This window comes from Aspergillus puulaauensis, chromosome 4, assembly GCF_016861865.1.
Source record: "Aspergillus puulaauensis MK2 DNA, chromosome 4, nearly complete sequence".
NCBI lineage: Eukaryota > Fungi > Ascomycota > Eurotiomycetes > Eurotiales > Aspergillaceae > Aspergillus > Aspergillus puulaauensis.
The window spans coordinates 2,563,796-2,589,972 of record NC_054860.1 but is presented as its reverse complement, the minus strand read 5'-3'; the positions used below and the strand labels follow the sequence as shown (position 1 = coordinate 2,589,972).

General features: G+C 51.5%; 10 protein-coding genes and 3 non-coding genes across 13 annotated transcripts; 6 read left to right on the top strand and 7 right to left on the bottom strand.

The window, feature by feature from the left end:
* Positions 1-5,647: 5,647 nt before the first annotated feature.
* APUU_41034A (C2H2-type zinc finger protein) lies at positions 5,648-6,754 on the top strand (the record flags this gene model as incomplete). Its single annotated transcript, XM_041704172.1, has 4 exons — positions 5,648-5,799; positions 5,870-5,977; positions 6,038-6,587; positions 6,644-6,754. 4 exons carry the CDS (start codon positions 5,648-5,650, stop codon positions 6,752-6,754), a joined length of 921 nt encoding a protein of 306 aa, XP_041556784.1.
* A 44-nt stretch (positions 6,755-6,798) lies between these two features.
* On the top strand, positions 6,799-7,236 carry APUU_41033A (uncharacterized protein; the record flags this gene model as incomplete). Its single annotated transcript, XM_041704171.1, has 1 exon — positions 6,799-7,236. The coding sequence occupies one exon, from the start codon at positions 6,799-6,801 to the stop codon at positions 7,234-7,236; it is 438 nt and encodes a 145-aa protein (XP_041556783.1).
* Positions 7,237-7,847: 611 nt separating this feature from the next.
* APUU_41032S (gamma-glutamyltransferase family protein) lies at positions 7,848-9,834 on the bottom strand (the record flags this gene model as incomplete). The annotated part of the gene is made up of 4 exons (XM_041704170.1): positions 7,848-9,143; positions 9,206-9,555; positions 9,605-9,623; positions 9,670-9,834. The coding sequence occupies 4 exons, from the start codon at positions 9,832-9,834 to the stop codon at positions 7,848-7,850; spliced, it is 1,830 nt and encodes a 609-aa protein (XP_041556782.1).
* Positions 9,835-10,659: 825 nt separating this feature from the next.
* On the top strand, positions 10,660-12,103 carry APUU_41031A (uncharacterized protein; the record flags this gene model as incomplete). Its single annotated transcript, XM_041704169.1, has 3 exons — positions 10,660-10,910; positions 10,978-11,296; positions 11,360-12,103. 3 exons carry the CDS (start codon positions 10,660-10,662, stop codon positions 12,101-12,103), a joined length of 1,314 nt encoding a protein of 437 aa, XP_041556781.1.
* A 294-nt stretch (positions 12,104-12,397) lies between these two features.
* On the bottom strand, positions 12,398-14,133 carry APUU_41030S (MFS transporter; the record flags this gene model as incomplete). The annotated part of the gene is made up of 2 exons (XM_041704168.1): positions 12,398-12,694; positions 12,766-14,133. 2 exons carry the CDS (start codon positions 14,131-14,133, stop codon positions 12,398-12,400), a joined length of 1,665 nt encoding a protein of 554 aa, XP_041556780.1.
* A 932-nt stretch (positions 14,134-15,065) lies between these two features.
* On the bottom strand, positions 15,066-16,745 carry APUU_41029S (bifunctional metallophosphatase/5'-nucleotidase; the record flags this gene model as incomplete). The annotated part of the gene is made up of 4 exons (XM_041704167.1): positions 15,066-15,580; positions 15,634-15,951; positions 16,008-16,438; positions 16,492-16,745. 4 exons carry the CDS (start codon positions 16,743-16,745, stop codon positions 15,066-15,068), a joined length of 1,518 nt encoding a protein of 505 aa, XP_041556779.1.
* Positions 16,746-17,470: 725 nt separating this feature from the next.
* On the bottom strand, positions 17,471-17,544 carry APUU_t40024S. The gene has a single exon. It is a non-coding gene; the product is annotated as a tRNA-Ile (tRNA).
* Positions 17,545-17,999: 455 nt separating this feature from the next.
* On the top strand, positions 18,000-18,073 carry APUU_t40023A. Its single transcript has one exon. It is a non-coding gene; the product is annotated as a tRNA-Ile (tRNA).
* A 259-nt stretch (positions 18,074-18,332) lies between these two features.
* Positions 18,333-18,836, bottom strand: APUU_41028S (GNAT family N-acetyltransferase; the record flags this gene model as incomplete). The annotated part of the gene is made up of 1 exon (XM_041704166.1): positions 18,333-18,836. One exon carries the CDS (start codon positions 18,834-18,836, stop codon positions 18,333-18,335), a length of 504 nt encoding a protein of 167 aa, XP_041556778.1.
* Positions 18,837-19,592: 756 nt separating this feature from the next.
* APUU_41027A (uncharacterized protein) lies at positions 19,593-20,195 on the top strand (the record flags this gene model as incomplete). Its single annotated transcript, XM_041704165.1, has 1 exon — positions 19,593-20,195. The coding sequence occupies one exon, from the start codon at positions 19,593-19,595 to the stop codon at positions 20,193-20,195; it is 603 nt and encodes a 200-aa protein (XP_041556777.1).
* Positions 20,196-20,309: 114 nt separating this feature from the next.
* Positions 20,310-21,329, bottom strand: APUU_41026S (uncharacterized protein; the record flags this gene model as incomplete). Its single annotated transcript, XM_041704164.1, has 1 exon — positions 20,310-21,329. The coding sequence occupies one exon, from the start codon at positions 21,327-21,329 to the stop codon at positions 20,310-20,312; it is 1,020 nt and encodes a 339-aa protein (XP_041556776.1).
* A 395-nt stretch (positions 21,330-21,724) lies between these two features.
* APUU_t40022A lies at positions 21,725-21,798 on the top strand. The gene has a single exon. It is a non-coding gene; the product is annotated as a tRNA-Ile (tRNA).
* A 143-nt stretch (positions 21,799-21,941) lies between these two features.
* APUU_41025S (uncharacterized protein) lies at positions 21,942-25,990 on the bottom strand (the record flags this gene model as incomplete). The annotated part of the gene is made up of 3 exons (XM_041704162.1): positions 21,942-22,775; positions 22,827-24,947; positions 25,007-25,990. The coding sequence occupies 3 exons, from the start codon at positions 25,988-25,990 to the stop codon at positions 21,942-21,944; spliced, it is 3,939 nt and encodes a 1,312-aa protein (XP_041556775.1).
* Positions 25,991-26,177: the final 187 nt, after the last annotated feature.

Sequence of the window (26,177 nt, the reverse complement as noted above, 5' to 3'; positions counted from 1 at the left end):
TTGTCGGGCGCTGTCAATAGCGGAGGGGCAAGGCCTGAAGTTGACTGAAATCCCAGAGTCCAGGACAGACAAGCGAAGCATGGTTCAAGCTAACCTTATTGACCGGCGTGCACGGGTCCCACTTGGCTCGACAGAGATTCCCAAGACGAAGATCTCTGACCGACAACGGAGCTCCGAGCTGTTTGTTGCTTGACGTCTCCTCCCTGCTCCGGGCTCCGTGAGACACGGACAAGGACACGAAGTCCGGAGTCCGGATCAGTAGCTCACTGGCCCGAGCTTAAGAGGGGCTTTGGATGATCTCAACCCAGAAATCCAAATCGTTTCTTGTCAGGTGCTCCCTGTGGGTAATTGTGGATATGGCTTACGGAGTATTTACAGAGTAGTATGTGGTTAGCGCAGTCCAGCAAAGACCCGAGTGGTTCTGCGGGCAAGACAAGCCAATCTGAGGTCTGCTTGTTCGTCCGACTTGAGGTTCCCATCTCTTATTATTGTTGGCGTCCCGTCGGTGGGGTTTGGGAACTGGGAAGTCATTAGGTGCTCGAGAAACTCCAAGATTTCCTGAGACTGATGGGAAGCTGTGCCCAAGTAGTACGTAGTTAGTCTGCCAGACGACCAGACGCACCAACGAGAAAGACACCTGAAGGACGCGATTATTATCTGAAGATAATATGATTGAACGGATTATTTTCTACACCGTATGCCCACCAATCAAGGGGTGAAATTGCCGATGAAGCGTGAACGTCCTGCAGCTGAAGGATTGGCATAAGCAAAGCGATCCGTCGACTGGTCGAGTGAGCGAGTCAAGCACGCGATGATTGGCGTTACATAAGCAACACAGCCCTGAAGCTTGGGGGAGCCTGGGGCAAGGCAGATTCGAGTTTCGTTGGAGAAGCTTGACTGCAGGGCGCAGCAGGACTCTTGAACCCAGGGGTGTTTCAGGTTTTGCGACCCTGGAATGCTGCGAGCGCAGCTGCCATGAGACAGAGGACCCATCTATTATTATCACAGCGTAGCCGTGAGAGATTCTACCAGTAGGAAAAAGAATTGTAAAAACTGTTCATCAACACTCAACAGTGACTTTGGGCTGATGTTGTTCCCGAAGTGCCTCTTACTGGTTGGTTTCAGCAGGAATTTCGAGCGTGGATCATACCAATCCTCCTCCCACTGATCGACCAACGTAATATGGCAGCTATCAAATCGGATTGTTCGCGTTAGCATTAAGAAGTGCTTCATGCTCCATCGCATTGTTCTGGATCTATCCAGTTTCAGATTATGGTTCCAATCCATAATGATTATTAGCATTATGCCTTAGGACGGAGGGTTATTGTTTTGAGGTTGCCGTTCGTTTGTCCTAGAGACTAGTATCCAGTCGCCCGGAGCGTTTGAAATTCGGAAAGATCCTCCGGAATTTTGAGATTGCTGTTAAATCATGGATCCCAACCAGGGGTCTGGCACGCTAGAGGGTAAGACCAGGCTGCTTCACCACCAGATCGAGGGTGATCAATCAGGAATGCCAGAAGACGGTTACGGCCTGGGTTTCAATGCGTTTAGCGCAGCACGCCCGAGTGAGAGGATAAGAATAACTCTGCAGTCCTGTTTTCTGCAGCTTGACTGCTTGAGTTTTGGACTGCAGAACGAACGATGTAAGCCAAACCCCGATTTCCGACAAAGCACCGCGTTGGCCAAGGAATGGAAAGGATGATCTCTGGTTTGTTGATGAACGGACCAATTGTAATCGAATCCAATTGTTGAATATGCATTAGGCTCAGAATAGCTAGTGCGTGCCTGACAAGGTCTCTGAGCAGTGAGGATAGGTTTACTTCTGACAACTAGTGAAAGGCTGACAGGCGATTCCCCATTGTTCATTTCTCATGCAGACGGGATAGGAGAGATTTGAAGTGTCACACGGCCACGTTGTGAAGGGGGTGATCATAAGAAAGGTTCTTATTGTTACTCCGCACGGTCCGCTCCCTCACTTCTGCCGTGTTGATGAAGGATGATGATGACGACTCGGTCACTCGGCACGAAACAAAGTAATTCTCGGCTTAGCCATGGCAGGAACGGTTTTAGTTATTGCAGGAGGACGCTTTTGTGGCATGACATGACTGAATCATTATTATTGGAGTACGGCTGTGTACGGCGTACTCCGCACTCGTGAGAGACACTCAGGGGGATGAATGCCTTTCCGCCACTGCTTCTGCGGTCCCTCCCGGGGACGCACGACTGTAGACCTTTTGTTGTCACGTTATCCGTAGAGCAAGGGAGTACAAATGAATAGGATAAATCCTGTTCGACAGAGGCAGCGGATGTAGACTGAGGTTCTATCGACTCCTCTCCGGCGAAGACTCTTTCCACGTGATGGTTACGAAGCTAATACATCGTGGATGTCTGCAGGTTGCCAACTTGCCATCGCAAGTGCCTTGACAAAGGTTCTTGGTATTTAAAAAAAATACGGCTGACCGACTTAGAATTGATCGGCGTGTGAAAGCTGGAAAGCCTGAGAACTTGAAGCCCCAGGAGTGGGAATCTCGAAGGTTCAGGGTCGAAGACCAGGCGATTTGCATACCAACGTTTAATGACGCATTGAACCACCCGTTTTGTAATAGGATTGTAACATCGGCTCATGGCTGTGAAAGAGGGGAGGAGAACAGAGTAACTGGATACCGGTTACTGTAGTGGCAGCGCATGAAACAGGAATGATCTGCAGATGGAAGATTAAGTTCTCAATATCAGTTGAGAGGAGGTTCGGGATCCGCCGGGCGCCCTGGTCGAGTCTTGAAGTCGACAAGTCATCTCGACTTCTCGAGTCTGGACAGAGTGGGCGCCGCCGGGACGGGCACAGGGCACTTGGACTTTGGAGACGTGGTTAGCGGAGAAGCCGGCGTGGTATGGATCGGCCTTAACGGTGGGTATCGACTAGCTTCCGGAAAAGTTTCCCCAGAAAGGGGTTGAGCAGTGGAAGAGAGGATCCTTAGTCAAACCAGCTAGTTAGGGCAAGTTTGGTGCCTTGGTCGCTAAGACCCAGAGGTTAGAACGCAGATGGTTAGTTTCTTCTTTCTCGCTTCGCAGGAGACCAATGACCACTAACAGCTCGACGCAAGCGAGGGGAAGAGGAAAGATGATCAAACTTGGAACACAGATGGAAGGGCGATGGAATGACGGTCATGCAGGGGGAAGGAAGAGAGCTCGAAAGATGAAACGCTGATGAGATCAAGACAGGGTCATTGTTCCTTCGTTGAGGATGAGAGAGTTGTGACTCGCTGCCACCCGTGAGTTGGCGTGACTCGAGTCGAGTGAGCCTTGCGGTTGCAGCCTGAGGCGTCAATTGACCCACAGGGCTGTCACCACCGCTGTGGAACTCGATCACACCTCGAGGCCCTGGGACTGAGAGAGAACGTCGGAGCGACCAACCGAGAGTTTAGCAATTTAACAGAGGACAGAGGGTTTGGTTCATTTAAACAAGGTTTCGGCGTCAAAGGGTACGAGGAGTCTCAAGATTTGTATTTACGCTTCAACTCAAAAGTTACGGACTGCAGGAAAGGGAGGAAGGATGTAGAGTGCTTATCTCGCGTTGGACACCGGTGCTAGTCCCTCTTGATCGGAGTTTGGAAACGGACTTGGAGTTGGAGGAGTTGGACTTGGGATGTCTCAGTGAAGTCTGGGTCAGAGTGTTGGATGATCGGAACAGTGGCCGATCTCGAGTCTGCCTGCCAAGACGAGGCTGACCCGCCGGCGAGTCTCCCAGAGGGCCAGAGGCCGCAGAGGGCCCCAGTTCCAGAGTCCAGCGTCAATTACCATCACCATCCGGACATCGGATTCGGATTTCAGACGGTCAACAATGACATGCTGGTTCAGGTTCTGTTGTCGGGGAAAGTCGCCGCGATCTGATAGCGATAAAAATAACTCCCACGGGCTTTTGACTCTTCATGCAGCAAAGATCGGATTGCAGGTGTTATTCTTAGGCCTCATCGCCCACCGCTGATGGCAGTGTTGTGTTTGTCTGGCATGCGGGCAGGAACGTCCGTAGTGGGCAAGCTTAATGTCGTCCTGGTTTTCTCCCCGGCGTGACGGCAACACCAAGTCAGGCGTCAATTTCTCGAGTCCTGTGCCCACTCTCCACAGTCTTAGTTGGATCCACCAGACTAATCGTGGCTAGCAGTTCAGACTAAAAGTTTACGACTCAGTGCTCCAGTGCCAGTACGAACCAATCAGCAGGGCCAGGAAACCAACAGTTTGTCAGTCCCAGCTCGTGGGCAACCAGGGTTCGCGAGGAGTAATTGGAATTGTCGCTCCCCCATGCCAGCCCGCACGTTGCCCCCTTGCATCTGGGTCGGGGTTCCGGTTGGCGGCAAGTTTGAATTTGGAATTTGCGGCCTCATGTCAGCGGGCAAAGGACCTCGTGGTTGTGCAACCCATGGTTTCGCCATGAGGCAGGCTGGCGGGGGAGCCAGCCCAGCGCATGGGAATAGCCTCAGACGGCCAACAGCGGGCCGCCGAAAACGGCTAGTTCTTACGCGCAGGACCCAACACTGGGACCAACAGCCAACCCTCCTGCACGTCTGCTTGCCCGCCTAGTGACAAATTAGCAGGGCGGAAAAGCCAACAGACAGCCGTTGAAGCCAGACCCCTGTCGAGAACGCCAGTAGCGTGGAAAGTAATTAAAAATAATTCTCCATACAGCGCCTGCGCTTTTTTACCTTCCCCGTCTTTGATTGCGCCTCAGCCGCACCGGCCCAGAAGGCGGATTGGCTGGCTCATGCTCTGACTCTGAAGCTTCCTTAATCTCTGGAAACTGGAAATGGGAAAATCATTTTCGTTTTCTGATTTTCTCCATTTATTTTTGTAAATTTACATTGATTTTCCCGACGCCGTCCCGTAGTGCTTGGTGGCTGTAGCGGCGAAGCCCAGGCTCCCTCTGACGATCACTCTGCAGACTGATAGACCACCAGCTCCTTGGTGCTCCTAAACGCTTTCTTCATGACAATCTTATTTTATTATTATATCTAATAGCGAACTGGACTGCTCGCTTCTCGTCCTCCATCTTCCTTTCGCATGTTTGCCTGTGCTTGCTGGCTCTGACTCTGTTTCCCTGCCCCTTGCGCTGTGTACTATTAGGCCCGTCTGTGCTGTGTATACAACACTCTCGACTCTTCCGGGATACAGACTGCGTACTGCCACCATTCCGCCGTTTCAGGATTTCTCGTTTCTTTTTTCGACCCATTCCTATCCAGGCCCAGCAGTGTCTGACCTCACCTTTGCCTAAGCTGTATCTGATCTTCGCCAGTCCGGCTTCACACAGCCCACCTGCCTGACCCTGGCTCACCCTCCCTCATCTCATCCCGTCTCCACAGGTTAGACTGGCTGCAGCTTGCTACTATAATTTCCTTACTTTTTTGTACCTGGCAAGCATCCGGTTGTCATTCCATGCGATCATCTTCAAAGGAGTCCTAAAACTATATCTTGGACCCAATCGCCAATCCTTTGATCCTTCCCGATCACTCCACCCCCAACGCTCAGCACTCACAGACAGCATCTTTTCTCTTCCTTTTATTCCTTTTGCTCTACCATCCTACTCCCAACAAACAAACAATCCTCCCAAGCTTCCTTCCGTCTCACTCTGTTGGTCCTCAGACCTCTTCTCGACGCCATGCCTCGAACCACTGCCCCCTCGGAGATTTCTCTCCCAATCACTTACACTCCCACCACCCATCGCATCAGCAAAGCAAAGAAAGGGAAGCGCGTCCATGCCTGTGAATATCCAGGATGTCAGAAGGTTTTCACGCGCGCCGAACACAAGAGGTATGCGATCCTATCCTACTTCACTCTCCTTTGCCCTTTGTTCTTGTATATACTAACATTGCCATTGTAGGCGCCATGAACTCAACCACAACCCCGAGGCACTCTACCGGTGCACTCAAACTGGCTGCAAGAAATCATTCCACCGTCCCGATTTACTCGCGCGACACATGGAACGACAGTATGTCTCCTGGAGTTCTCTGATGGACGCTGTGCCAGCAATACTAACGAACAACTTTAGTGAACTTGAAGCTCAGATGGATTCTTCAGCGCAATGGGAACGCCACCAATCTGCTAGGTCCTCTGTCGAGCAATACGTCCCTACATACACCATGGTTCCCCCAAACCAAGCATCATACATGGCTATGCCGCAACCCCAGAACCCAATTTCCAAGACAACAGCTGTCCACCCCGACCTCGCAATTGACGGGATACTATGGAACTCGATGGAGATGCCTTCAGAACACCAGACGCATATTATGTCTGCTCCTCGGATTCAAGAACCCACGGAAGAAACCCGATTTTACTCAACACCTGAAGCCTGCTCGTCTCCATCTTCGGACGGCACAATGTACTCTGTTCCCTCATACTCTGGTTCCTCCGTTTCATCTACCCCGCCTGGAGTTGTCGACTCATATCCAGACCCGATCGTCGACTCTGAATTGACATCTTCTCCGGTCTCCATGCACGCAACACTGGATGGCTGGGACCGCCATGACAACAACAGCAACAACAATGTGGGCCCGGCTAACATGGTTCCCATGTCGATTCCCGACAGCCTCATCCATCCAGTAAGACACTCCCAGCCCTTGGTTCTCCATTCCGCAAAACTAACTCACCCAATCAGGCGCTACACTACCAGTCACAATCATGGCCCATGCCACCACAACAGATGAACTACGCACCAGTGCATTACGAAGCAGCGGGCGAGAATAAGGGCTCCAACTGGTCCCTGTGATGTCCACAATTATCCACCAACTTCGCAAATAATAATTCAATCGCATGCACGTCAATCACACTTCGCGGCGACCTGTTCGATTTCAGCCTGTGTCTCCGAGTCGATCTGCGCAAACGTGCATCGAAAACAACTCGACCAATAATAAAACCCCCTATAAAAAGAACTTCGAAGCCAACTTCCACCAATCTCGACTCGCAAATCTTGGGAGTCGCAAAGGAGCACTTGTTACACAAAGTGCAGCCTTGTCTTACCCCACAGACCAGCTGGAATTGAAACAGCAATCATGCAAAGAAGGCTCAATCGAACTCTCACCACCCCCATCATCGCACGGCTTCGAAAGAAAAAGAAAACATATGCGAGCGAGTGCCCGGCACGGACACCTCAGCAATCAGCAACATCCTTTACCCCCGAAACGATTTGTAATTATGAGCTTTTCCTTGCTGTCTTTTCTTATCTTTTCTTGTTTTGCCCCCTATTATTAATTTCCTTTGTCTTGTTTACCCGGATTATAGAGCGTTGGTTCGGTTCGGAAATGAAATCATGGATGGGTTCTGGCGTTGAATTTCTATTTTTTTTGTCATTGGCTTGCATGGATACACATTCCTCATAGTTTATCTCGAGTCCTGTGCTACTTACTTGTTGTTACTGTGTGCTACCTACTTACTACGCGCCCGGCTTTACTCCCTAGCTGAGGCTGTTTACTTACGAATTTATACCCCAACGTTTTTTTCTCATCTCATCTCATCTCGTCTCATCTCATACCATCTCTTCTCAGCTTCGCCCCAATATCGTGCTTTACTGGCTTACACTGCATGTGCAATGCGTCAAGATTTCTATGGCTTACTTTTTGGTTCTTGCCTTGTTCTATATGATTGAGTTATCCATCTTAGATACCTTTCTTTACTTTGTTTTGTTTAGATGAGAACTAGATAAACAAGGCTTGAGTTTGAGACATTTACACAGCAGATCTCATTTTTAAAAAGATAGATGGATTGTTGAAATTGATAATTATAGTATTGTCCGCTTGCCTTTGTATTATGATTTCTTCATCCATGACCCCCCTTCTAGGCATATCTTGTTCGTAGTGATAGACTCAAACAACCGGAACCGCCATCCCATCGCCCCTCATATCACTCCCGGCACTATACACCAACCGCCCATCATCATGATGGCACCGAATAATCTGTCCGCGACCAAACATCCCCCTCTCCCACCCCTTCAACACCTTCACCTTATGCCCTAGCTTCTTCAGCCCCTCAACCGCCTCGTCACTAATCCCCTCCTCAACATAAACCGTGCGATCCAGCACCTTCCCCAGCTCCGGGTTGCCCGCCGCAATACACACCCGCGGCGAGTCCAGCGCCGCCTGCGGGTGGTAGTTAAATGCAAGCATATTCAACAGAACCTGCACGTGGCCCTGCGGCTGCATGAAGCCACCCATGACCCCGTAGACTGAGTGCAGGCTGCCGTCCGAGGCATTGGTAATCATAGCCGGGATAATGGTATGGTAGGGTCTCTTCCCCGGCGCAAGGATGTTGGGGTGGCCCGTGGAAAGCGAGAAATTGGCGCCGCGGTTCTGGAGCGTGAACCCGCACCCCTTGGGGATAATGCCGGATCCGAACCCGGCGTAGTTGGAGTTTATGAAGGAGATGCCGTTGCCGGCTTTGTCGGTTACGGCGAAGTACACGGTGTCGCAGTGGTTGTGGGCGGGGCTGCCGTGGTCCAGGATGTCGGTTGCTTTGGTTGGGCTGAAGAGTTTGGCGCGTTCGGCTAGGTATGAAGGGTTGAGGAGGTCCTTTGTGGGCACGGTTTCCACATCGGGGTCTGTAACCCACCATGAGGCGTCTGCGAAGGCGATGCGGAGGGATTCGATGACGGCGTGCAGGTATTCGGCGCTGTTGTGTTGGGATTCAGTGAAGGAGGGAATTTTGCCTGTCTTCTCGAGTTCCTGGAGGATGCCTAGGGCGATAAGGGCGACGATGCCCTGCCCGTTGGGAGGGTGTTCCCAGATCTCGACGCCCTGGTTGGACTTGCCGTCTGGGTCGTCTGTGCCGGCCGTCTGCTTGCTTGTGATGTCTTGGCCGCTGAACTTGAGCGAAATGGCCTCTGTTTCTTGGGTGCCAGTGGAGGAGTGGGATTTGAGATCGTCGAGGGTCAAGTAACCGCCGAGGTCTTGGACGACTTTGACGATTTCCTGAGCTACGCGGCCTTCGTAGAAACCCTTTTTGCCTTCTGCGGCGAGGGCGCGGAAGGTTTGTGCCATTGTTGGGTTCTTGAGGATTTCGCCGGGGAGAGGGCTTCTAAAGCCATCTTTGGCTTTAGAATCGGCTTTGAGGATCTCGTGCGCATTTGGAGATGCTTTCCAGAGGAGATTCTCACTTTCTTGCCACTGGGAGCTGTTAGTTTAAGGCGACTGGCTTGTGGTGTTTAGTAGTCCAGGGATGTTCTCACGAAAAATGATGCTAATTCGGATACAGGAAAGCCTTCCTCTGCAAGATCAATGGCTGGTTGGAGAATCTGCTGTAAGGAAACATTGCCACTGCCGAACTTCTCGACGGTGTCAACCCACCCGGCAGCTGCTCCAGGTGTTGTAACTGCGAGAACACTGTTCATGGGGATTCCTCCTGCTTCATCCGGGCCAGCCTTCAGGTCTGCTCTGATCTTGTCCAGAGTCACATTGGAAGGATACCGGCCTGAGCCATTGAGCGAACTAATCTTCTTTGTCTTCGCATCATAGTAGAGGCAGAACATATCTCCTCCGATTCCGGTAGAAGAGGGCTCTGTGACATTCAGTGCGGCAGCTAATTCATTATTAGATAGGCCATCTCTATTAAATGAGGTTTCTCATACCAACTGCCACCGCTGCATCCTGTGATCGTTAGCTTTGGACGGCGTATAGGAGCCAAGGGACATACTGCAGCATTTCCACCCTGACTCAAAATCTTTTGCCCTGCTGCGGCCGCAAGAGGCTGCGTGCATGTGACAATGCCATTTGTACTATGCACGGTACTTCTCCGACTCGAAAACGGAGCAAAGTCAGCGTTCTGTCGGGAATAGACGGCTCTCGAATTAAGCGGCATTCTGATGGGGTTGGGCGGATATTTGCCAACGACGCGCCTTCAGCAGTGTAAGAGATAATAGCACGGAGAGGAAACCGTCGGATACGAGGACAGGCAACCTTTTATCTGTGACTCAATATCCGGTTATTACCCCAACTTCTCGGGGCTTTCTTCACCCTGTGGGGATAGTTATGGGTCAAAGTTCGACGGGGAAACGGAAGCTGTCCGACGTAGGATATACAGACGAGCTGACAACAGTTAGATCATGGGCATTCTCTACATACCAGGAGACAGTATATTTGTATATCTAAACCTTGCAGACCGCATCCACCTTTCAAGCCCGCTGTTGTCATACAGCTTGCCCCTCCATTCACCCCGCGGTGGATATCATGTGACCTCGGCCCTATGGCCATAGATGTCACGTGGATGAGGGGTCTCGACGGACCTTCCTGATAAGGCAAGTGTCAAGAGGCGGCCCGTGTTCCAGATTCACGTGCTTTAAGAGTGACCTCAATTCCCCTCCATTTCCCCTCCATTACAGGACTAGATCTTATGTGATTGCGCTCGATTGATTGTGGCACTCTGAATCGGCGGTATCGGGCAGGAAGCACGTCAAGAGCAGAAGGAAAGGAACCTGATCGGCTTCGCGATCGCCGAGACGAACCAGAATCTCCACCTCACGCCGAAGACGGAGCTGGAGGTCTGGAAGCTTCACAACCGCATCATCCCACGGCGGATCGTCGATCTATACACTGCTCATATCTCCTTAAAGCTATGGAAGAGCCTGGGTCCTGATCAAGGCTATACGCTTGTCTATCTTTTTTTCTCTTTGTACCTCCCGCCAATATGGTGGTGTTTGTTGACTACGACAATGACCCTGTGGGCAAACATGCCGTGCTAAAAAGCCCGGATGCCTTCCAGCCTCCATATGTTGACCCGGGGAAGCCCGGGGTCTCGAAGCTGAGCGTCGGCTTTGAACTGCCGTCCAGCGAGAACCCGTCTGCTGAAGTTCCCCGAGGGGCCTCAAGTTCCTCTGAGAATGAGCAGCAAAACTCCACTATTCGGAATGCGTTCTCAGTAGCTTTAGGCTGCTATCCGTATGAATTGCTTCTGAACCAAGCGACTTGCGTGCCTGGTTCATAGTGAGCTAACACAAAAACCCAGGATTGCCAAGGAGATCGCTCGGTCGGTCGACCTCAGCACGTTGTATGCCCTATCCGGGACATGCCGCCAGTTTTATGCGAACCTGAGCCCTTACCGGCATCAGCTCGCCAAGCAGACTTTACGTTGCGAGAATGAGTATATTGAGACACTCTCGGACATGCTGCAAAGCGGCGCCGCCATTCCGGACAGCGTCAAATCCGTAATTCGGCTGCTGAGTCGGGGTGCAGTGAGTTCCGGACAACTGACGAGCGGCAAGATCGCGAAATGTGCTCGAGATATGGTTGCCGAATGTCGTGGTTGTTCGAAAGTTGTCTGTCGCGTAAGGCTCCCGTTCTAAGCAATTCTCGGACAGGTTGAATGATACTAATTTGATTGCTTTTAGAACTGCACAGCGAAACCCCCGAATAGCGCGACTTTGAAGAACCGAATTCGCCGACTATGTACGACTTGTCGTAGAGTGCCGCTGAATAAACTCGTAACCTCGTCTCTTCATGCCCCTCTACCTTCGACGACGGCCGATACCACGAACAAGACATCTACTGTGCTATTGCGGGATACATGTACTTGCCAAGATGTATTATGGCTCTGCAACCAGTGTGGCCAAAAGCTGCGCAGGAATGATACTACATACCGCCGGGTTTGGACATGGCGTACACGATACAGCACATACCTAGGTGGCCTGGGGACAGGAATTGGCGAAGGCTGCCAAGGCGTCAAATGCGGACGTGGGGAGAGCTGCCTTGCAGGCCAGGAAATTGAGCTGGAAGTAGAGTGCGAGGCCGATGAGTCAATGTCGCACAGCCCGCCTGAGTATGGTTATCATTTCGGACATAGATTCGAACAGGCCCATAATGGCTCTCATAATCATTCGCACGAGAGGTGGGAAGACCCCGAGGAAAGGGAACCTGGATATCTAAGACAGGAGATCATCGGAATCGGAGGAAGGGTGAAGCAGAGGGCAAAGAAGCGAGTCATGGTAGGCGCTTGTGTTGTTGAGCACGAAGACGAGCGGGACACGGGTGACTACCTTACCCGTGAGGAGGAGGGAACGCATCGAAGCTGGTGCGGTTGGTGTTGGAGAGTTATTCCTGCGAAACAAGAGGCCTCCGCCGTTCAGAACATGTAGTGGCTCTGACCATAGTAAGCTTTGCACCATTAGAATGAAAGTTCTGCCACAACAAGAACAATTGAGACACCCGTTGAGTGCCAGTAGTACATAGTAACTATTAGTGCGTTTGATGACTGGGTAACAAAACCCCCTATCAAATATTCTTCATATGTGGATATCAAAAAAGGAGCACGCTGCATTTGGGTATCTATTTCAAACCTATATATAGTCCAATCCAAAACAAACCGATCAAAATCATTCTCTAGCTTTTAGAGACACCTACACCCCTCAAACCTAGGTAAGGGACCCAGATTACTGCATAAGCGCATCCATGCCCGCCTTCCACCGTGGCCCAAACACCTTCATAACAACAATAACCCCACTACTGGCAAACGAAACAAGACCAATAATGGTAAACAGCCAGCCATTGCCAATAGCATTGATGATCGGCGCCGTGACGAACGAGCCCACGCAGGAGAAGATATTACGCATGAAGTTGTTCAGTGCCACGCCCTCGGAGGATTTCCGCGGCATGAACTCGGTCAGCATTGTTGTTACCATGCTGAAGATTAGCATGCTGCCGATGCCGAAGAAGAAGTTTGCTATCATCTGGGCTGAGTTAGTTGTTGCTTGGGCACATATTAAACGAATACAGATAGGGATTGGGAATAAGTACGCACCGGAGCAAGCCAAAACACCCCGCGGTCCGCGGTCCAGCCATACCAAATCAGACCAGCTGGGTATAGCATAGCACCGAGCCAGGCATTCTCACGCATGCGGTCCTCCGGGCGGAAGACGAGGTTCCCGTTTTCGTCATAGCGGTTGGCCTTTTTGGCTTCGCGGACCATGATACTGTCGATCCAGCGGCCGCCGAAGATACTTGATACCACGTAGCCTAGGGAGTTGGGGATGTAGAGGAGGCCGACGATTAGTGTGTCGAAGTTGTAGGGTGCTTCGCCGAAGGTGTGTTCGATACTGACGTTGAGGACGTACAGGGAGCCGAATGTTATGGCGGCGTAGTAGACTGTTAGCAGAACGGGGAGATAGCGGAGGTAGAGAATGATTTTGAGAGGGTCGATGAAGATGATTTTGAGGAGCTTGAGCCAGCGGGCTGTTGCACCGATGACTTGACGCGAGGAGACCCGGCTCAAGCGACGGCCGAGGGGTTCGTCTTGGTCGGTGGTGCCGGTCCTGGGGTCTGGGAGGATGGGTTTGGCTGCGGGTAGGGTCTCGGGCAGGCCAAGAAGGATGAGCGCGACGACGACACCGCCGTATGCTGTAAAGAACCACATTGTGCTCCGCCATTGCCAGCGCTGGGCGAGGGCTCCTCCGACGATGGGGGCTATCAATGGGCCACACAGCGGACCAAGGTAAAAGATTCCCATGGCACGGCCTCGCTCGCGGGCGTCCCAGATATCGGCGATTGTCCCTGCGCCGACGGCCTGGACGGAGGCTGAGGCGCCTCCGCTTAGTAGACGCATCACGATGAGCATGGCGATTGAGTTGGACACGGCGCAGAGGACATTGAAGACGACGAAGAGTGCAAAGGATGTTATGTAGATTGTTCGTCGACCAAGTCTCTCACTGAAGGACGACCACCACAGCGGGAAGATGGACATGCTCAGCATATACAGCGAGATGGTCAAGTTCGTGATCGTTGTTGTTGAGTTGAGCTCGTCGGCGACTTGCGTGAGGGCCGGAAAGAAGATTGAACTGCCCATGGGAGCCACAGAGCCGGCAACAGCAACGACGAATGTGATGAACCATTTCTTGTTCCTTGGATAGGCCTTTGGGTTCTCGACTTCGTCTACCAAGGTGATTTGGCCGAAGAGGCCTCGCCGCTTGAGTCTGGGCACCACTTTGGGAGGCTCTTCGGCCTGTGACTCGGGCATTACCTGGTCTTCGGCATCTTTGCCCGGGCCCGTCTGGGTGTTTTCCGATCTCTGAGATATCGAGTGAAGGTCATCGTCGTCGGAAAGTGATGTTTCTCTTGCCGTCTCATGCGGCCGTTCCGGGGCCTTCGGTTCCACGGCGCCCTTCTCTTCCATGTCCAAAACTATATTAACTTCCGATAAAGATGCGGTATTAAATTAAGCTGCTAGTCGTTTGGAATTCGTTTTGGAATTCGTTATAGAGAAAGGCGAATGCGATAGGTAAAAGTCCATTAGTGCTGAAGGACGGGCGCTAGAGCGATGCATAAGTATCAGATACTCGACAGAATCATCATATTCACAGTAACCCAGTTTGTGAGGGAAGAACTTGAGAAGAAGAGAAAAAAATGCAAAGTCGAAACTGCGAGGTCGTTCAGGTGAAGGCGTGAATCCAAGCATCTCCACTCGATCTGAACGGGGGCTCCACCATCATTTCTGCCTCTGGTCATCCTGCTTGTTTGCTCTCTCCAATTTGCCAACCATTCGAGCCTTCCAGTGTCAAGCTTGCCGTTCCACCCGGTCTTCCAGTCGGAACTGTCGCATTCTTGGGCAGAACAAGTGGGAACAATCGCCTATCTTGGTTTGGGACTGGCTCGTAACCGAGGTCAAGCATCGGCCACCCGTTCTCTGGATATTTATCCGTCTCGCTTGTAAGCTGCGCATCATTTTCGTCTGGCTTTGTGTCACTAATATTCCGGAGTTCAGATATAGGCTCTTTCGGTGGTGATTTTATCGGCGAGACAACCCCTGTCTCGCCCTTGGGGTTTGGACTCCTGGAGGCAACATTGTTCTGAAACAACCAAAGAGCAAAGAGTAAGACGCACCGAGGCCCGTTTGTCTCCACTATGGATAAACAAGAGTTTTATATGGGTCTTTGAGGCTTCGGGCACCCACGCTTTCTCCCGAGGTCCAGACTCGCAGGGTCTTCTATACTTGGAGGAAGTTACTGTAAGGCCTGACAGCCAAGAACCGGCTATCGTCATCTCGAAGTCACATCAACACATCCTGTGGTATTCGGTCCAGCTATCTGTATTTAACGATGTAAACGTCTATAACCCGACAAACCTGATTCTATTTTCTACAACAGGACTCACAATGGGTAAAGAATCAGAAGGGGTTTGGCCGACAATAGTCAGCGTGCGGGCTCGCTCAATGCCCGTGGCATGAGCATTATGATCTGAATCGCCATCCGCGCGTTCTTCGCTGTGCCCAAGCATAGCAAGGAGCAAACCTGAATCCGTCATTGCTGCTTCTTCCCCTACGATGGTCTCCATCTGTGGAAACCAGGAAAAGCCGTCGAACCCCTGCGCGATGAATCCTGGCATGGCGACAGTATAGGTACGGACTGGCTCCAGCGGCTCAAGGCTACCATTAGGCTTTTCGAGAAAGACGTCTACAACCCGAGACCCTTCCGGCCGTTGCCAGCTCGCTACCATCCGCAATCCCGAGATCTGCAGGAATCGGCCATCCGTATGCTTGTCAGACACGGAGTTCTCTAGTGCAAGCCGGATGGCTTCGCCCGTGAGCCGCTTGACGACAAGGCTATTCCCAAATGGGCAAATATCTTTCGTTGTTATCTTGTCAGTTTTTGTCAGATGTGAAGATGATCTGGCTTACTGATAATGTCTCTGACTAGCAAGGGTTCGCCGTCGGGCACGGTAGCCTTCAGGATCAGGTCACTCCTGACCCCACCACCGTTGAAGAAGCCCACCTCGGTGTCATAGAACGCCCGAACGGCGTCAGCCAGCATATTGCCAAGGTTTGTCTCTTGGCTTCGAATTGCAAAGTTGCGGCCGTCGAGCGGGACAGCAGAGTGCAAGAGCGGCTTTTGGACTCGCTTTCCAACTCGACCGTGGATTTCCTCTAGCATTTCGATTACGTTGGATGGTGGCTGCGGTGTCGCTATGGCGGCTTGGGTATCGGTGTATTGTTGCACTTCCTCTCGGTCAGCCATAAGAAAAGACTTACTTGGAACAGCGGCGACTACCCACATTTCACGGTAGACCCTACCACTGTCCCATTTTCGTCTCTTTGAACAATCAGTCGTACTAGCGACAAGGCTCTCCAGTCTGTCCCGCTCTTGACGAGTCTGATGTTGCCTTCAGCCTCAGGAAGCCTCCCGTCGACTTCAAGGTCAGAGACTTTGCGTCCCTGCTCGACGTTCTCTGCAGTTAAATCTGTGTCGCCTGCAAACCTTCTTACTACTTCATGGTCATGCCCGCCGAGTAGCAAGTCGATTCTGCTGTCTCCCGTGGCAGTTGCATTCGCTACGTCCATATCTTCCGGGACTCGCATGTGCGTCAGTGCAATAACTAGATCGCAGCGCTCATTTACCCGCAGGTGGCGTGCTAAACGACAAGCGGCTTGAACCGGTGATTCAATCTCGCAGGGTGGCAGGGCCGAGCAATTTGATGGCCAGTCACTGCGTTTAAGATTAGCTGGGCTAGTCATGAGACAGCTATGTACGATACATACGTCCCAGCAAGCCCTATGGATCCAACTCGAAGACCATTGTCCAGGTGCCGGACGAGATACTCTTGACCAGAACCGAGCAATCTTTTTCGATCTCCAGCAGGGTGGTGAAAACCATTTGAAAGCAGCCATGGGAACTTCAACCGGCTCGAGAGCTCGATTAGCTTTGCATCACCAAAATCGAAGTCTGTTTTTGTTGTTGTCAGTGCCAGTCCCCAAGGAAAGGAAAAGGAACACGAGAATTGCGGCCCGACCATGGTTTCCGTAACATCCAATGTCAATCCCTACGAGGTCCAGTATCGGCAAAATATGCTCGCCTTTCAAGACACTTGCCTCGAGAGATGGTGAAAAGGCGTCACCGCTGAAAACGGTCAGGGTCTGAGCCTTTGGATTAGAGGCTGCAAATTCCCTCTGCAGGTTCAAGAACCGTGTGAGTTGCGCAGCTGATGGGATGTGATACTAGGCAGCAATTTGTTAGGACCTGCAATAACGTGCTTCTGGCCAGGACAAAGCTCACGACATCGTTGAAGTGAACGAACTGAACTTCGTTCGACTGCATCCCTCCTGTCGTATGCCCTGGTCCGAGGGGTTGAAGGATGATATATAAAACTTTTATCCTGCAACTGGGGGCAGATCTTTTGTCAGCGTGGCTCGCCCATGTGGGGTCGGAGTATATCGAAAATCCAATGCGAATGCGGCGGGAGACGCCGCGATCTCGGTCTGCCAGACGTTTTGCCGTGAAGGATGGTGGATGTCAAGAATGAATATTTTAATGTGGCGACTGTTAAAAGGCTGCAATCAGATCGCGAAGGTAAGACAAAGACCATTGAGTCACTCTGATGCTTGGCTCCAATGAATGAGTCAAAGTAACGCAGCCAAGTCAATCCATGCATGTCCATTGAGAATTGGCTATTTTGTGCAATGCATGAATCACATACGAGATTAGCAATTAAAAAGAAGAAGAACGAGGGGCAAAAACTCATGGTCCCAGAGGGGGTCGAACCCTCGACTTTCGCGTTATTAGCACGACACTCTAACCGACTGAGTTATGGAACCAATTGATGTTCGGTTCGTAATTTTGTGCTTTATAGCCGGAGCCACTTTCCCACTACAATCCCACCACAATTATGTCCTCCTCTCTGCACTTCCCTCACCACCAACCAGAATAGACGACGTCAAATCGTCTGGTCCCTTTTCCCACATGCCGTATCTCTAATTGTTCCAATCTCAACTCAACACTTACCGTTATGGTCGAGATTCGCTCTCTATTTCTAAGTGAGGTGTCCCCAGCTGGCCCGATGCCTCCACCTCTACCCACAAGCCAACCCATGAACTCCATCGTCAATGAAATTTCTTCCTTTCAGCCCTAAATCCTTCATACTTCTTTAATTCATCGTCCTGCGTTCTCGACACGTTCAATCTCTGTTATAACCCCCCCAACAGCCTCTCGACATGCCATGAAAACTGGCTTGGCTCATCATGTCAAAAATCCAGCTCGGCACCTCCATCACGGTTCCATAACTCAGTCGGTTAGAGTGTCGTGCTAATAACGCGAAAGTCGAGGGTTCGACCCCCTCTGGGACCATTTTTGGTGTTTTTGCTTCCCTTGTCTGGTTTATATAGGGCCTGGGGAGAGGTGTTAAATGGGTTGGGCTATATCGATGGAGTAGTTCTTGGATAGACGGATATGCAGGGCAATAAGCTAGTTTAGCTATTACCAAGAATCAATGCCTAAATAATTACACTCCAGTTGCTCTAACATGACATACAGGTGGTGATTAGAGTATTAGGCATATATTTGGGACGGACGCTATTGTCTATTATTCCCCATCTATCTACTCTAGTTAAACCAGACCCTTCCTCATAAACACCCTCTCATACCCATCCTGCACCCCCCTCCCAACCTCCACAAACCCCAATTTCTTATAAAGCCCTATATTCTCAACCATCTTCACATTCGTCGCCAACGAAACCGCCCCCCTACCAACCTCCCTAGCTCTCGTCTCCGCAAACTCCATGAGAACGCGCCCAAACCCCCGTCCCTGTGCTGCAGGGTCCACGACTAGATTGTTGACTTTGATTGAGTCTGTCTCTGGGTCTTCGGTGAGGGTTATGGAGCCGAGGATGATTGTGTCATCCTCATTGCCAGCGTTTAGGTTGGATTGAGTCAGAGTCGATGGTGCAGCTGCAGTAAGGACAAAGACACCGTCGAGATTGGCGTAGTCTGCGAGCATTGGGGCTGGGGGTTTGCCCATCCGCTCGATGTATTTGGTGAATGCGGCTGTGATGAGGGCCTTTATGGCTGGGGTGTGGGTTGGCTCTGCGGGGGTTATTGTTGTTGATGGCATGGTTAGAGATGATGGGTCTTAGCCTCTTAGGAGCAGTAGTAAATAAGCAGTATTCTTACTTCTTAGTCGAAGGTGTTGGTTGTGGGGATTTGGCGGAGTTTATATCTGGGCTGACGGTGAGTCATGTCTGCTAAGTTAGTGTCTGGGTTGATTGTCAGCACGGGCTGGCAGGATTGTGGGTTTTAAACTATAGGAGATATTTAATAATATATACCATTTTAGGGAAGGCTTATAAAACTTCAATACGATGTATCCAACCTGAATGGGTGCTGTACATATCGATCCTTGATACTGGGATTTCAAGGAGCCTTAACGAAACAATAACTCAAAAAAGTAAATACACGGCCTACACCTTGCATAAAAGTATTTGAATAGTAGTGATTTATCTTAGGATAATTCATATTTGAAAACAAGTTGCCGCTCTGGTAGTATAACCGGCGCGGCCTATACAGGTGGAATAGCCCTAAGTCGATCCATCTACCAGATTGATGGGGTCTCCATCCAATTGAATAATAATATCCAATTTAATGTGAATGCAAGTTATAAATAAATAGCACTTTAGCCTATTTAAAACACTCTAGACCCTGGTTCTCGCCCCCGTGACATCAAGCCGGGTCACTCCCATACATAACCACTCCATCACCTCGCCACCCTCTCCCTCAATATAACCCACCAGCCAACCGATTAAACAACAAAATACCATCGAGTGCTCCAATAATAAAAGGAAAAGGAAAAGGGAAAAAAGAAAAGATCAAAATGACCGACCGCTACTCAACCGCCCGATACTCCCGCTTCCACAACATAGACAACTACGACGATGACGACGACGACGACATCATAAACCTCAACCTCAAAACCTCCACCGGCTTTGTCAACCCCTCAGCAACAACATACAGCGACGTACGGCCCGGATACGGAGGCGGGGAGACCTACGACCAAGGCTACAGCCAGGGCCAGAACTACGGCCCGCAGGCTGGAGATAATGACCCAGATGTCTACGACTACGACGCCGACGTTGACTACGATGAGGTCCTCACTGATAAGTCTGTGAAGGTAACGGGCACGGGTACGGGCACCAGCGCAAAGGATAAGGATTCTGAAATGCGCGTGAAGACTACCTCCTTTGATAATGGTGAAGGGAGCACCATCTATGACCCTGAGAGCGGCGCGTATGACCAGATGGTGGATTATGCTACTGGTGCTGGGGGGTATCGGCATCATCGGGAGAGAATGACGGAGGATGGAGTCTACCAGGCGAGGGATGTGAAGAGGCGCGGAGATGGGTCGAAGCATGTCCATCGCGAGTATCAGAACCCGGTTACGGGGACGAGCACGGTACGGGATTATGAGGTTGAGTGATTACTGTTGACAGCACGGAGAGTAAAAGTTTGGTATCCATTTCCCTGTCTATATTCCTTGATGCTATGTCGAACCTCCCAACTCCTTATAACTTCTCCCTATATCCTATTTATTCTATGAAGTAACCCCGGTCATAACCCCCGGCCTCAATCCCTCAGCAATCCCACTCAACTCATCCCATAGTCTCCTCTGCGCCGTCTTCCCATCCTCCCCACACACAAACTCCGACAGCGCATCAGACGCAACGACCCCATTCACCATGTACTGCCCATGCGTCTCCCTCCCGCCCGCCATCGCAGTAACCGTCGTACGCGCCCCAACCTCCTCCGACCGCGCGAAAATCCTCTTCGCAAGATCAAACACCAGCGCCTCGATACCCTCGTTCTCGCGCGACAGCCGCGAGTGACAGAACCCCGTGTCGAGCATGTTCACAATCACACCGCCGCCGCCACTGGCACTAGAATTATCTATCTGCGCAACAAGCTCCCTCGTCAACAGCACATTCAGCAGCTTCGTCACGGGATACCGCTCGTCCATCTTCGCCGAAGCCTCATCGCTCAGCGCCGCAAAGACCCCGCGCGGGTCCTTCCACTGCGGGAACTGCGGCCACGCATGGACCTGGCTGGTGAGGACGGTGATATGTGGCGCGACAGTCCTCTCTTCGGGGAAGTTACGCGCCGTCTGGCGCAGTTTCGGGAGAAGAAGGATGGCAAGCAGGAAATGCGAGATGGAGTTTACTGTGATGGATTGCTCATAGCCCCCCGGGGCGAGACGGAAGATTTTAGTGGCGACGGCTGCATTCAGGACGAGGGCGTCGAGGCGCGGGAGCGCGAGTGCTTTGTCTGAGAATGCGAGCACCGAAGTGGAGTCTGCGAGGTCGAGGGGCCATACCTCGCAGGTTCCTGGGGGGCAGCCGGTGGATTGTTCGATGTCGAGCCGGGCGGATTCGCCGGCGGAGGTGTTGCGCACGGCGAGAATGACTTTTTGGGCCCCGAGGCGTGCGATGTGGCGGGCTGTTTCGCGGCCTAGACCGGAGTTGGAGCCGGTGATTATGACGGTTTGGTTGGCGAAGGAGGCATTGGGGAGGGAGGGGTGGACGAAGAATTGGTTGTAGACGAAAGTTGCGAAGCCCATGGTGATTTTGGATGTACTGTTAATGTAGAATAGAGAAGTTGATCTAAGAAATGTATTTATTGAGTACGGTGGGAGGGAGCTTTATAGCTGTGAAACAGTGAAAGACTAGGCTGCATAGCTTGCGTCGCCTCAGCCTCACCTGCATTCCTGATTGCAGCCATGACTCGTGAATGGTGAGACAAAGGCCCCTGTCAGCAGCTATTTTCGAGCCAAATTCACTTTAATTTCCTGTGTTGATTTTATTTGCTCAGCCTGGCTTCCTTTTCCTTCGGTATTCCTTACACCGAACTATATATTCGACACAGAGAGTAATGATAGGCAGCAAGGCAGCGAGAAAGTTCGAAATATTGGCTCCCGGTTATGATGGCAAAAATTGGCCGGCGAAAACAACAAGCGGTTCCATAACTCAGTCGGTTAGAGTGTCGTGCTAATAACGCGAAAGTCGAGGGTTCGACCCCCTCTGGGACCATCTTTTTTTGCATTTATTTTTTGCGGTTATAGGAGGAAAGCTCTGATTTAGATTTTGGAAGTCAAGGAAAATTATTGAACTCAAAGGGAATCGTTAAAATGCAATGTAAACTAAATGTTCTATACTACAACAACCCATGGGATCTAATTCCCAGTCGCAATGCTATGCCTCACGCCCAATGACCCATTCGTCAGAAACGATCTTGAATCCTGCTGCTTCAGCTCTAAACCATTTGTCAACGGCTTCGACCCCTTCTCACTCTTGGCTGGATCAGCCCCATAGCCACCTCCTCCAGGCGTGAAGATGATAACTCGGTCACCAGTACCAAACATGGACGTCTTTCGCGGGCCCAGAGAAACCCGCCTCGTCGCACCCGTCACAGGATCCCTGCGAACCCAGATATTCTGGCCTCGCTCTCCGTCCTCTCCACCCTCAAGCCCGTATGGCGCCGTGACTCTCCGATCCGTAAGAACAGAAACCTGCAGAGGCATCGTGAATTCGATCTCACGGTAGCATCCGTCTCCACCGTGCCAGCGGCCCGCACCGCCACTCCCCTTGCGGATGGAGAACTCGTGCAGGATTACGGGGTATCGCTTCTCGAAGATCTCGGGGTCCGTGATGCGTGTGTTTGTCATGTGTGTGTGCACGGCACTTGCCCCATGCCAGCCTAGCCCGGCGCCGGCGCCACCGCAGATGGTCTCGTAGTAGCCGAAGCCCTTGGTGACTTCGCCCGTGACGGGGTCGGTGCCACCGCAGCCGAAGCTGAGGTTGTTCATTGTACCCTGGGAGGCGGCAGCTGCGTTGAAGGCGCGGAGGACGAGGTCAGCCACCTTTTGTGAGGTTTCGGTTGTACAGCCAACTGTTGCTGCCGTGGCGGAGGGGGAGAGGATGGTGTTGTCTGGGCAGACGACCTTGATGGGTTTCAGACAGCCCTGGTTGAGGGGGATGTCTGTCGAAATCATGCAGCGGAGGCAGTACTTTGATGGAAGTTAGTCGGGTGTTTTGTTATTTGTAAGATTTTCACGTACCATGATGACAGAGTATGAGCAGGTGGGAGGAGCGTTCAGGTTGCCAGAATGTTCAGCGCCAGTTCCGGTGAAGTCAAAGACGGCATCACCGGTCTCTTTGTCAATGGTTACCTTCAGCTTGAATGGAATACCATCGTCGTTGTACTCGGTAGCTTCGAGAATACCACCTTCGTATCTCGTAGCAAACTGCTTCAGTAGATCCCGCACAGACTGGGCAGCATTATCTTGGATGGCATACATATAAAGTTGCACCACTGGCCAGGTAAATTCCTTAACTAGAGCCCGGATAAGTTCAATACCTTTCTGGTTGGAAGCAACAGCAGCCTTCAGGTCGGCAATGTTTTCAGTCAGGGTTCGTGTGCCACTGCAGCCAGGGAATGTCGCTGGTTCATCATAAAGACGCTTGATAAGTCCAGCTTCATCAAAAGCACCCTCCTTGATCATCTTGAATGACTCAATTGCAGCCCCTTCTTGCCACAACTCGGTAGAGTTGGGAGGCATTGAACCTGGCACGATACCACCGATATCCGCATGGTGACCTCTGTTGGCGACGAAGAAGATGATTTCTTTGTCTTCATCATCAAAGACAGGAGTAATCGTTGTGATATCAGGTAAGTGCGTGCCGCCGGCTCGCGGGTGGTTGCTGATAAGGACATCGCCGGGCTTTAGGTCCGCCTTGTGCTTCTGTGCTTGGTAGGCAATTGCAGAACTCATCGACCCCAAGTGGCTAGGGATATGGGGGGCGTTTGCGACGAGCCCCCCATCTGCCGAGAAGATAGCGCACGAGTAGTCCAGGCGCTCCTTGATGTTCACTGAAATGGATGTCTTCTCCATAGTGTGCCCCATCTGCTCGGCAACTGTCATAAATCGATGTCCAAAGACACTGAGTTGCACGGGGTCGACCGTCTCGGTTGTGACGCTCTGTTGGCCATCACGCTCGACTTCAAGGACAACGTGTTCAGGCAGGACGACAGCCGTGCTCAGATGGTCGACAACGATAGTCTGAGTCTTATCGATGATCATAGCAGGACCGGCAATGCGCACGCCAGAGCTGATGGTCTTGAGCTCATACACAGGCGTTTGAGTCCAGCCGTGCTTCTCAAAAAAGATCTTGCGCCCAAAGATAGGAGTCGGGCGAGGGGTTAGGCCATCAGAGTCGTGCTTCTTGAGCTCCTCGAATGGGCTGGAAATGTTTTGCACGCGGGACTTGCCAACACTGCGGACACGGACGTCATCGACGAGAATGTTGCGAGACTGTGAGAAACCAAATTCTTGCGTGTGTCTGGCTGTGAAGGCTTGACCGCCATCTTCCACATTCCCTGAAATTTGAATCATAAGAGACGTATCGCTTCCTTGATACCGCATGTTCAAGAAGCATTCATGCTCGGTGAGACTAGCGTCAAAACCCTGAGCTTCAAGGCCCCTGGCTCCTCGAGATGACAGGGATTCGAGGCGGGCCTTGATCTCAGGTACGGCCCCTTCTGAGAAGGTTATGGCCGCAGGTTCTTGGTTCTCAACCACGACGTCAGCCAATGCCATTCCATAGGCAGACAGAATACTGGAATAGCAGGGAATAATAGCCCGCTTGATACCCAGATCCCGGGCAATGAAAACAGCGTGTTGACCTCCGGCACCACCGAAGCATCCTAGGTTGTGGCTGGCCGCTCCATAGCCGCGACCCTCGCTGAGGGTTCGGATAGGCCGAGTCATGGTGGCGTTGGCGATAGCCAGGAAACCAAGAGCCAGGGTTTCCGGAGTAAATGCTTCACCGCCGTCCTTTTCCTTGTTGACGACGTCCGCTAGAGTGCTAAACTTCTCCTTGACAGTATCTAGATCCAGCTTGCGAGGGAAGAAGTCTGGAATAATTCTGCCTAGGAGGAAGTTGGCGTCGGTGACAGTCAGGGGGCCTCCCTTGCCATAGCATGCAGGTCCTGGATTGGCACCAGCACTGCTTGGGCCAACCTTGAGAAGGCCATTCTCCCAAGCCAGTATAGAGCCACCACCAGCAGCAACAGTGTTAATATCCAACTGAGGGGTTTGAATGGTGACCTCTGCTAAGGTGCTCTCAAAGATGTGTTCCAAAGCACCAGAGTACCTGGCAACATCTGTGCTAGTACCGCCCTGTAAAGTATTGTTAGAATCACAGCTGTAGAATAGAAAAACACACACATGCTACATACCATATCAAAGCCTAGAACAGGCATTCTATCAGCATCGTCGTAGCATGTTCTCGACAGTCCGACGACACCACCAGCAGGCCCACTCAAAACACCCCTCAAGCCAGTGAACTTGGACCAGCTTGTAAGTCCACCGTCCGACTGGCAGATAAGAAGCTTGTTTGCACTCTCATCTTCTAGTTGGCCTTTGAAATTCTTGCGGAAGCCGTCGAGATAAGCAAAGGTCATAGGAGTTAGGTACGCGTCCGCAACAGCCGATTGACTCCGAGGAACAAATTTGGCCATAGACTGGAGAACGGAGGAAGCAGAAACCTTGAAGCCCATCTCTTCGGCAATCTTCTGGATTTGGAGCTCGTGTTCTGGATATGTATAGGAGTGCATAAGGCCAACAGCAATGTTCTTGAAGCCTTGCGCCTTGAGTTTCTCAAGGTCAACACGGACAGCAGCCAAGTCTGGCTTCTTCATGATTCGCACGACCTCTCCGGTTTGGCCCACGACCAGTGCTGGATCTGATGAGACATCGATAGGCTTATCTTGCGCCTGCGGAGCTTCGCTGGCGCCCTCAATAGTGATACGCTCGTCGACTTCTACCACCGACTCATAAAGCTGCTCTAACCGCTGAACAGAGAGATCGAACAGATTGGGTCTGGTTTGGTTTCCGATAAGAAGGATGTCTCGGAAGCCCTTGGTGACAAGGAAGGCCACGCGGTCTCCTTTTCGCTCTAGTAAAGCGTTGGTAGCGACTGTCGTTCCCATTCGGATGGATTCAATGGATTCAAGATCTAATAATGATCCTTTGGGTATTGATGTCCCCGACGCTGTCTCGAGAATCTGTCTGATACATTCTGTTGGCGCATCGTCGTATTCATCGGGACATACTGAGAGGATCTTGAAGACGATGTGCTCTCTGCGTCCAGGTACCTCAGCCCAGGCATCCGTGAAAGTGCCACCACGGTCGATAGCGATTCGGATACCTTGGGTTGCCATTATAAGAGTTTGTAAATGGAAGGGATGAAGGGGAGGAAATAGAAGTAAGATAGGTGGTGATTACGGGAGAGGAGTGAGGGCGAAGGTGAAGAAGGCAGAATACAAACGCCAACGTGACTTGACATCTCCAAGACTCCTGCGGTTTATATCCAAGGCACCACGGCATTGAAGCTCCGGTGTGTGGGGG